The 10,857-nt window shown below is 34.8% G+C and overlaps 1 protein-coding gene across 1 annotated transcript in view; it reads left to right on the top strand.

Annotated features, from left to right (window-relative positions):
- The window catches only part of MYCBP2 (MYC binding protein 2, E3 ubiquitin protein ligase), a gene marked incomplete at its 5' end in the record, with an annotated part of 194,066 nt that overhangs the window by 133,697 nt on the left and 49,512 nt on the right, over positions 1–10,857 (top strand). Inside the window, 4 exons of the mRNA XM_009281730.1 lie at positions 720–944; positions 1,857–1,989; positions 4,581–4,706; positions 8,074–8,235. Coding sequence (XP_009280005.1) covers positions 720–944; positions 1,857–1,989; positions 4,581–4,706; positions 8,074–8,235 — 646 coding nt within the window. The remainder of the gene's footprint in view (positions 1–719; positions 945–1,856; positions 1,990–4,580; positions 4,707–8,073; positions 8,236–10,857) is intronic.

Here is a 10,857-nt window from a genome sequence, read left to right as displayed (position 1 = left end):
AAATCTATTCTAATATTTATCTTCTTTTAGTAACTACTATTTTTTTTTTGGTAGGAAACTCAAGAAGTGTTTTTCTCATTTCAGATTTGGGTCTATATTTCATCAGTAATTGGTACCAGCTGAAATAAATTTGCAGGCCGTTTTTATTGTCATAGTGAAAATAATAAATATGCACTAATATTTATATGTGCGTTTAAGAATCTATGGTGTTGCTGTTACTTTGTCGTAATTTTGCCTTTTCTCTAAATTAACAATGTATTCTAAATGTGAAATCAAAAAAGAAGCATATCATTTGGAAAGAGCTAATATTCAAATTCCCTTTACATAGCACCAGACTTTTTCACAAAATTTCACAAATACATCAGGAGGACTGAGTGTGTATCCTGATAAATGTCAGAATGAAACAAGGTTTAGTGAAAGCGGTTAGAGTAAATAATTTGTCTCTAATGGTAGATATAAGATACGCCTTTTATATAAATGGTTACATTTATACCACTTTTGTTTCAAGGCTAATATGGTGACTTTTCAATTAATGTGCAATTTACTAGTAGTTGTTTATCATTGCACGCTAAAATTAGCAACGTAACTAGTATCTCTTCTAGCTTTGAAATTTAGCTATTGTAGTCCTGAAATAAGTATTTCTTATCTAAAGAGTTCAAAGGTATTATTAATAGGTTTTATTCTGTTCTGTTTTGTTTTGCCTTTTTTTAATTTCTCAGGAATCTAGGTCTAATACTGACGATTTTTTCAAAGACCTAAATTCACACTGCCCACAGGAAGCAGTGATGCAAGAACAAGACACGCCATTCCTTCGAGGTGGACCTGGAGTGTACAAGGTAGTGAAGACTGGCCCATCAGGTCACAACATCAGAAGCTGCCCTAACCTTAGAGGTATCCCAATTGGAATGTTAGTTCTGGGAAACAAAGTCAAGGCAGTGGGCGAGGTATGGATCCTTGTAGCTTCAGTTCATGTCTTCATAGATACCAGTATGTAACAGTAGTAAACGCAACAAAAGAATCTGCCCCCGTACAGGTTTGCTTTTCCAACCCTCATGATAAATACTAACCTTTGAACTTGGTTTATATTATGAATACTAATGCAATTATGTCTTTTGCCTTTTAGATGTGTGGATTGATTGGAATAATGTTAAAATTGTACTGCAGTTACATATGCTTGCTTATATATGTCTGTTACAGTATTCCTTACAAAATGATGTTTCTTGTTCTACTTTTTTGTCATACTGTTTGAAAGAATTTTGTTTCATTGCAAAAATGTTTTTCTAGGACCCAACCAATTAACAAATTATTCTGTTTCTCTGTATTGATTGTATTCATTTGTTCAGTTGCTGAACTGTTGTTACTGTTTCCAGTTGTCCAGCTGTGGTGTTTTATGGTTAAGAAGGGCTTAAGGATGAAGTGTGTCATGCTATTTCCTAAACATAATGTCAGGAACAAAATTAGTACTCATACAAACTTTTCATATATAACTTGGTATTATAATTCTACTGTTGCAGCCACCAATAAAAAGGCATATTTTGGTGAATATCTCCTTCAAGTTTTTATTTAGGCTTGTTCGGATATTCTAAAGTTGTGGTGTTGGTGTTTTGCTTCTTCTGAACATAAACAGGTCTAAGATTTTTGGAAATACTCCTAACTGTAAATGTGCCATAAATAGTTTTGGTCCTTCAATCTGCCTCAGCCTGTGGCCTTAATTTAAGAAACTTTTTTTTTTACATTTGCTTTGTAATATAAGGATTGGAATGAGTGTTTTTCAGATACTATAATAAGTTGCTGAATCATGCTACTGAATTATCTGAAAAGTCAATAAATTGTGCTTTTTTATGTGTGTGCATCAGGTGACTAATTCAGAAGGTACATGGGTCCAAATGGATAAGAACAGCATGGTAGAGTTCTGTGAAAGTGATGAAGGCGAGGCATGGTCGTTAGCTAGAGACAGAGGTGGAAACCAGTACCTCCGACACGAAGATGGCAAGTTGTTGTTTTGTTTTGTTCTTTAAATTAACTTAGAAAAAAATTCAGCAATCTAAACAGGACAAATAAATAAAGAAGGAACTGAGTTTTAAACAGGTATAACATTAATTTACACTTTTTCATTTGAGTTACTTTACACAGTTGGACTTCAAAGTTGTTTATAAACATTCTTTAAATTTTTTAAAAGAACAGTCCCCGTGTTTTCTTCTGTACCAGTTATGGATCATAATTTTAAGGGTTCTTCTTTTAGCTATGCGGATCATTTTTAAATAAGTAATTGTGCATTTTTGTTAGATTTCTTTGGTCTATCTCATGTCTCTATGAAAAGCAGAGCAGAACAAATTATTTATGTTCCTTTTGATTTTGTTAAGTTTGTTAATTCTGTCATACAGCATCCTGTCAAAAACCTGTTCACATGTTTTTTAGCACTGTATTTAAAATTAACATCAAATTAGTTAATTATTCTAGTTAGCAAAGTATGATTGCATTCTCTTAAAATGCAGAATTTCTGTCCTGATAATTCATGTTCAGATTGGGTAAAAACTAGAAATAATAAAAGAAAAGATAAACAAAAAGTTAGTACACAAAGTTTTTTATTGCTTCCGCCCACCCGCCCCCAATCATCCTTCTTGTTGATCTCCCTCCAAACAGGCTATCATTACTGATCTAGAATATCTCTCTTTCACCCTGAATGCTTCATATGAATACCTTGACATATTCTGAAACTGTTATTTCCCTAACAGATAGTCCCAGCCCATCTGGATGAGTTCTCCTGTGCAAGCTTATGGGCTACTTACATTCCCTTAAAAGATGAGACAGGGAGTGATCTGTCGGTATTTATACTTCTGGAGGAGATCATCTATCCAACCTCCCTGTCAGTGCAGATTCAGCTAGATCAGGTTGCTCAGGCCCTTGTCTAGTCAAGTTCTAACTGTCTCCAGCCTCACAGAAGAACAGAAATGCAAGCTCCAAGCTTTGAGGACAAAACTCTGTAGTAGGATTTTTACAATCCAGTGCATTGGGATACCATCTTAGAAACTTTCTGATGCAAGTTCTATGCCTTGACATGCCTGGTTTTATTCTTTTCTAGATGAGTCTCTGTTTTTATAAGTAGGGTGAAGATAGATGTCTCTTGTGCACCTAGCTAAAGCAGTTTAAGTAGTTATTGGTGCAACTACTGAAATATTTCAGTCTATTCTATGTTCCTAGTCCATCTCAGTACCAAGTAAAACTAATGAGCTTAAGCCACATCTGAAAATGATTTAAACTAACTGCTTTTATTTGCCATGAAATTAATTAGGAATACTCTGTCAATCAGTTTCAATGCTATTGCTGGAGGGAAATATTTAGTATTTGGAGGAGCTCCAACTAGATTTGCAACTGTCTATATTTTTATCCATAAATAATACCATCTTTCAGATTGCTTTTGTATTTTTATTATTTAATAAAATTATATTGAAATTCTTAGAAAGAAGTAGGATTTGTCAGAGACAGAGCAAAAGTCATACTGAATGCCCAAGTCTGTAGGCAGATATCCAGGTACTTTAGCTGAAACACTACAGCAAGATCTAGAGTTGCCTGTAATTCAGAAAATTCTAGATTATTTCTTTTTTAAACTGAGTTTAAATTTCCAACCTTCTCCCTGATATTTTTTTTTTAATTTGAGTGTATGTGTTTTATAAAAGTTCATACTCTGAAATGCAGTTTTGGCCTGAAATACGATTTCTAAAAACGGTCTGAAATGCAGTTTTGGCCTGAAATACAATTTTCTAAAAACGGCTCTTAGAAGAGTTGTGATTTTTTTTTTTTTTTTAATTTAATCCACGTTAATTTTAGTGCGTTTACAAAAGGAAGAAGTTCAAGGTGCCAACCTGAGCTTTTAACCTGCATTTGGAAGATTTCATGTAAATTATTTCTTACAGATCATCACTTGGAAAGGTATTTCTGACCACATTAAGTCAGTAATGCCTCCCTAAATCCAAATAGTCAAGTGGATTCTGTGTCTCATTTATCTTGGCTCTTTAGTTGTTAAGGATATTCTGAAAGACCCCAGGTTGGTTTTAGTTGGAGGTCTTTTTAGTACCATACAGAAGGCAAAACTGTAGTACTCAGTGTCAGATATGAATAAATCTGTCAGGGGAAAAAACGTCTTCTGTCCTGTGAACTATTAAGGGAATAGCCAGGATTAAAAGTTTATTGGCTCCGAGTTTGTCACTCTGAAAACCATCTTTTTTCCACTCTGCTTTGTCAAATGAATTTAACAATTGCTGTCCGAAGAATAAATATTGAATGCCATGATGTTACTGAAAAACAAATTGTCAAGCCTGTTCGTAAGAGGCATACGATGGCAAAGCTGGCAGCAGCTCAGTCAAACATAAAACAGTCTGCGTGGTATTAAGTCTTTCGTCTTTTTACTTTTAGAGCATGAGCTCTAACGAAGAGAGATGTGCTTTTCTTTCTGAAGAGAATTGAGTAGAGTACTATCTGTGGGGGAAAAAAAAAGTCTCCTTTGCCTTGTGACTCATCTTTCCAATATAAATCAGTTACTAAGAAGGTCTAATTCTGAAGGGATGTGTTTTCTTTTACAGAGCAAGTCCTTCTAGATCAAAATGTTCAGACTCCTCCCCCAAGTCCTTTTTCAATACAAGCTTTCAGTAAGGGGACAAGCTGTACTAATGGACAAGGGTTTGATTATGGCCTTGGAAATAACAAAGGTATGTTTTTACACTCATGTTATAAAAAATTGTTTTTCTTAACTTTGCTTATATTTTTGTTACTCATTTCCTACTCTTTTAGGCACCATCAGATGTTCTTCAAAAGACATAAGGAGTAATGTTATGAATTGCAAGGTGTTTTACAAAACATGTAGTTAATGTGGTAACTGCTTTTTTTCTCTGCTATAATTTCGCTTAGTCTAAGTACTCTGTATAAAAAGGATCATCAAAGATTTGTAAGTTACAGTTGAGACTTTCTATAGTGATAGGCACAATACTGTAATGCAGAAATGAAAAACAGATACTTGTAAAACAAGATATGAAAATTATTGGATTTAGAAAGCATGGGTTTTAAAATACCAGAAACGTTTGTAAACACTTCTCACCTGTCTTGACATTTTTTAAGTGCCTTTAATGGTATGACAAGATAAAAGATACCATTTGAGATTTAAGTTGTAAAACTGAAGTTACCTTACAAAGACATAGATACCAGTGACAAATGCTGGGAAATAAATAAAACCTTTTTAATTTTACTGACATAAAATAATTGTTTCTTTTAACCGTGGTTTATTTCATTGGCAAGATGTAAATATATATAAGCCATCACAATAAACTCAAACTGCATGCCTTCTGTTCATTCATTGATTAGGTCTAGAAGATTTAATAATATAGAAGGGACTTTCGCTGAGGCAGATGTCCTTGCGAAATATTACTGAAATATGGAGCTTTGCTACTCTACTCTTACATCGCTGTACTCTGTCCATGCCACTATGAACATGGGCCTAAGGTGTGCTATGTGTTTTTAACACCAGCACATATTCTTAGTGGTCTCCTAAATAAAATAACTTCATTTAAGACTTGTTTTAAAGGAGAAGAGATGAGGGGAAAAATTATTCCTAAATGTTCTAGTCTGTTACTTTTATAACATGAGATAGTTTTATATCATTTCACAGTGTTTTACTGCATAAAGAAGCAGTTCATACTTGTCAGTGCATTGCTGTAGGAAACCCTTTTTTTTTTTTCCTTTGGACAAAGGCTGGACAAGTTGAAGTGTCTTCCTTTTTACTTCATAGGGCTTTTTATACAGAACTGCTTTTCCCAGTTCAGCCATACTCATTTCAAAGTAATGGTTGAATCACAAAAGTGAAAGTGTTTAAGATGTTCAGTGTGTGAGGCAATACTACAGCTTGTCTCTCAATGGCAACTGTGTAATAGTGCAAAATTATTATCTATTCTTTTTCTGCAGAAGCATATTAGGAAAATAATTTTTTTCCTGTGTTGTCCAAAGATAAAATCTTGGGAGATCAATATGCTATATTAACAGGCATCCTAGTTTCTGAAGACATTGTGATTCTTTTTACTATATCCTATCTTAAACAGTTTCTAAGGTGTTTCTTTGGGATATTACAGTTACAGAAAGTTTGGAAGCTACTCCTGGCATTGAATTCCATATCATTTTATATGCATTATTCTCTCGACATACCCTCAAGCTGTGATGTTTAGTGTAAGTGAGCAACTCAGCTGGATGACTTTATTCATTCCGTGTACTGTAATTCCTTCTGAATTGCCCAAAAGCGGAGAGTTGTTGGCAACTATATTGAAAGAATAATGATATATCTACTTTCCCAAAAATAGAATTCTTCAGCTCTATCATTACTTTATGTACAGTCCTTTTGCATTCTCAGGTCTAAGAAGCTTTGGTTTTTGTGGAAAATAAAAAACTGAAGGCACAAGCACGATCTGTTAGGGGAATTTCTGAATGAAGCCGTTCTTTTGGAGGTGCTTGTTTGTCAAAAGAACTTCTGTAGGGATGCACTAGTTTCAATAAAAATTCAGTCACCATCTATGAGCGTTTCAAACTGCTGGTCAAACATAAAGATCCCCATGTAATAGGTCTGTGTTTACAGTATTTCCTGTGAGGCAGAAGACATAACTCCCACAATCAGTCTGTTTGATTTAGCTACATCTTCTCTTTTCCAGTCTTCTACATTGCAGGCAAGTCTTTAATATTCCTCATGAATGGCCCTGCTCCCCTCCATATTTAATTACTGTGGGCAGATGACTTTCAACCTCTTCTCAGATGTTCTTCCCTTTAAAATAATCACTCATTTTAGGAAATAGGCCTGTCGTATTTGAGAATAATAGTGCTTTGTCAAACATGTTAATCACTTCGGGGTTATTAAGGTAGGAACGATTGCTGCCCAAGTACCGATTCCATTATTTTTTAGGTATACTACTTCCAAAACAGTGGAATAAAATTGATTTATTGATACCTGTAGATGATTATTTAGAAAGGCGTTCCAGCTATTTTCTGCTATTTTTGTTCTCTCAGTTTTGAAACCAAAATATCAAGAAAATAAGTGCAAAATTTAATTTTGGAGTTCTTGGTAATACAGGGTTCCATACACCCACTGGTCATTCTGTAATTCTGTGAAAAGACAATTGATAATCACCCAAATATGTTGTAAATTCTGTATTAGCTGCTAATTTTTTTACTAGGATTTCTAGAATGCTGTGAAAATTACATGAATTTGCAGAATAAAGTGACGCTGTTAGGATTTGGTTGGTTATGGTTCAAATCTAAGATGCTCTCAAACTCTTGGTGTCTCCCAGCTCATATTACTAAGTATACTTCAAGTTATAACGTGGTGTGATAAACTCTGCCTTCTTACTGTAGGCTTCATGTATTTCTAATGCTCACATAGAGTTTTTTTGAGAATTGGCATTCAGAAATTGAAACTCTATTTTTAACATGCTAGTTTTTTGAAGGGCCTTCATTTGCTTCACAACAAATGTATATAGTTCTTCAGAAAACCAGTTCCAGCTCTAAGTGGTACTTATTTTTTTATATTATCTTCAATCTGATCTTGAAAAACAGCATGACAGAATACTTTTAAAGATATTTGCAAAAACAAGCAAATACTTACCAAAGCCTTGGCACAGAAATACACTTGCCAAAGCCTAATTACATGTTATCTTACCCTTCTCATCAGTTTTTCTAATCTTTTTCTGCATGTTCTGTTGCATGTGTGTATTATTGTAAATGCTAGGGATTTCTGTTTTTAATTTGGCTGCTCTTAATTTTTTAGCAAGGCGAGTATAAATCTCTATTTTGAAATGTTTTAAATAATTGCAGTAAAATATCCATGATTCTTAAAAACCCTTCTTGTACTTTTCAGTAGTTTTATTGCCGTGCATGGAGTGAGATTTTTATGTTTAGCCACAACCAGAGTTGTATGTGGCTAAATAAGGTTTATGAGCTTTCTCTATTACCATCATTTAAACTTCAAGTGAGCACCATTTTACCCTGCCTTTCTGGAGAATGACAAGTAACAGGTTGTAGTTTTGACTGTTTTGCCCACTACAGGTGACCAACTGAGTGCCATACTGAATTCCATTCAGTCACGGCCAAATCTCCCAGCTCCTTCCATCTTTGATCAAGCTGCAAAACCTCCCTCTTCCCTAGTCCAGAGTCCATTTGTGTTCGGACAGCCCCTTTCCTTCCAGCAGCCTCAGCCACAGCTTCAGAGTAAGTTTGTCAGCCTTACCTGCCTCATCAGTCCATTTCTGCAGCTTTGACATTGCTGTTCTCAGTTGCTTACCAGCTACTAATCATCCCTCAGTGCACCTTTCTGGTTTTGTTTTGTTAAGTTTTTCATGATTCAGAAGCATGTGAGGTAATGCTCCTAAAGAAGTATACTTGTTCAACTTTAATTTCTATATTGACAATATTTTGCTTTTGTATGTGTTCTGCAGTGTAGGTAAGTCATGAAAGTGCATTTCCAATATTGTGTGCAACTCTGGGTTTATAATTAAGGTAAATATTTTATATGGTACAAAATGTTGATAATTCTTTTAACACCAAAAATGGACTGCAGTAAATTCATAGTTATTAAATTTTCTTACTTCCTAAATTCCTATTTTTGTCATCACTCCTAACTTTAGGGATGTAGCTGGACAGTGGGAACAACTTGGCACTACTCATAAGAAAGGCTTTGGTAGTGTTCTGTTGGGTGCTCATAGGATTGGCATGGACATGAAAGTTTGCACCTAGAGGTGAATAGCAGTTAACGTGATTACTGATGGGAGGACAGGAAGCTGTTTAGTTTTTGATTAATGAAAAATAAAAGGTCAGCATTCATGATGGATAGCAGATATTGCAGTAAATTCTTCCTTATATACAGAACAGGTATAGCATGGGTCACAGGAATACTAGTCTTCTCCTATCTCCCATAAACTGTCCTTCAGAAGTGCCTCAATTCTTTCTTGTGGGACCCTGTCAGTCAGTTCGGTCTCAATGTCTATGCAGTCCTGGATCTATCCAGCTCAGCTTATTGAAGTGACAGTGAAGTGCTTCATGTGAGAACTAGATTAAAATCTCTAATTCACTTTTATAAAGACTGTCAGAAATATTCTGGCAGTGATCTTCTGTACTTTTGCTGTACTTAAACCAACGTCCTGAAAGCAGAATATTCCAAAACCTACTCAGATAAAACAGCTGATTGCCAGTGGCATCAGCGCACCATCATTGAGAATTTGTCAATTGTATATTCTTTCCCATCACTTTTAGTTTTCTTCTCTTGCTCAGAGTAGTAAAGTCAGAGTTTCTTATTCAACTTTGCATCAAAAATAACCCTAATTGTCGTATTTCAAACTTCAGATGATTTGTCCTTTAGCACTTAGATCTGTATTGTATGAAAAGAAAAGCTGTCAACATTTTTTATTGGCTGCCCAACAAGATCTTCCTCAATGGATTTGCCTATCCAATAGATGTAGATAAACTATATTCAGTAGCTACATCCATGGTTTGTGTTTTAATAAGGATCCCTGATTCAAAAGGAAGCCTTTTTTGTCAGACAGGGGGAGCACTGGTAGTCTACCAAATAAAATAATAATGAAACTGGAAAAATTTTTAAGTTTGTGTCTGATTTGGGATGTTAGCTTAGTATAAGATCTCAACTGATATGGTTATTTGCCCTTTCAGCAGGGCAAAAATCATCAACCAGAACTGGTATACTGTTGCACTAACTGTGATGAATTTTTTTTATGCTGCGGGTGGTGAAACAGTGGAAGAGGTTGCCCAGAGAGGTGGTGGATGCCCCATCCCTGGAAACATTCAAGGTCAGGTTGGACGGGGCTCTGAGCAACCTCATCTAGTTGAGGATGTCCATGTCCACAGCAGGGGGGGTGGACTAGATGACCTTTAGAGGTCCCCTCCCCAAACTATTCTATGATTCTATGATTTGATACAAGGACTTTCTTGCAAACAGTTTATTATCTAATTTAAGATTTGATGCAAATAATGTAAATTATGCATAAAGGAGAGAAATATTAACATTTTTGTTTTCACTATAAAAATTTAAGAATTATATGGGGGAAAATTTCCAGTTTGAACTCCCTTAGTCTTTTGCAAATTTGTTAATCCTCCATTTACAAGTTCATCCAAATTCAGTATATTGTCAGGGAGGCCTGTAAGACTATATTCGTGTACTGGTTCATTTAATAGTCAAGGAAATTATCAGAGACGTTTGAAACTTAAATAAGACTGTCTAGGTTAAACGTTTTATTTTAAGCAATTATTCTGTTATTACTATATTTCTTGAAACTTTACGTGTTGGAAAGTAATGGATTAATTTGCAACAAAAGATTAATTAGAATAGTATGTCATATATGCAATAAAAATATTGGTCGAATTCCACTGTGTGGTTTTTAATCTGTATTCAACGCTGATGCAGCTATAATAGAACTGTAACAGAAACTCCTTTTAAGTGTGCAATTTTCATTCCTTATTTCCAAACCACTTGATAGCCTCCTGTTTTCAAACATGTAATTAAAAGTTAAATCCATTAAACAATGTATCCCAAGGCTCCATATCAAGTCACTTGGATTTTTGCCCTAGACATGCTTAGTTTTAGTTTCAAATTATGTGCTCTGTCCTTAAGTGCTTCCTGCAGTAAAGTTAGATCTAAAAATTAAAATGAATGTTTATAGTCAATAACTGCTATGTTTAAGGGACTAATGATAGTTGAAAGAAGTTATGTCAGCCTAGATTTCCATGGCTGCAGAGCTTATATACTAAATACTGGTTTTGATTGAAAGTCTGCCTAAATAGTTTAGTCTACCACTTATCATCTTCTGTTCTTCCTCAGAT

The sequence above is a fragment of the Aptenodytes forsteri genome, unplaced genomic scaffold (assembly GCF_000699145.1).
Source record: "Aptenodytes forsteri isolate BGI_AS27 unplaced genomic scaffold, ASM69914v1 Scaffold51, whole genome shotgun sequence".
Lineage (NCBI taxonomy): Eukaryota > Metazoa > Chordata > Aves > Sphenisciformes > Spheniscidae > Aptenodytes > Aptenodytes forsteri.
Note: the sequence above shows the minus strand (reverse complement) of the source record. Positions and strands in the feature narration are given on the sequence as shown.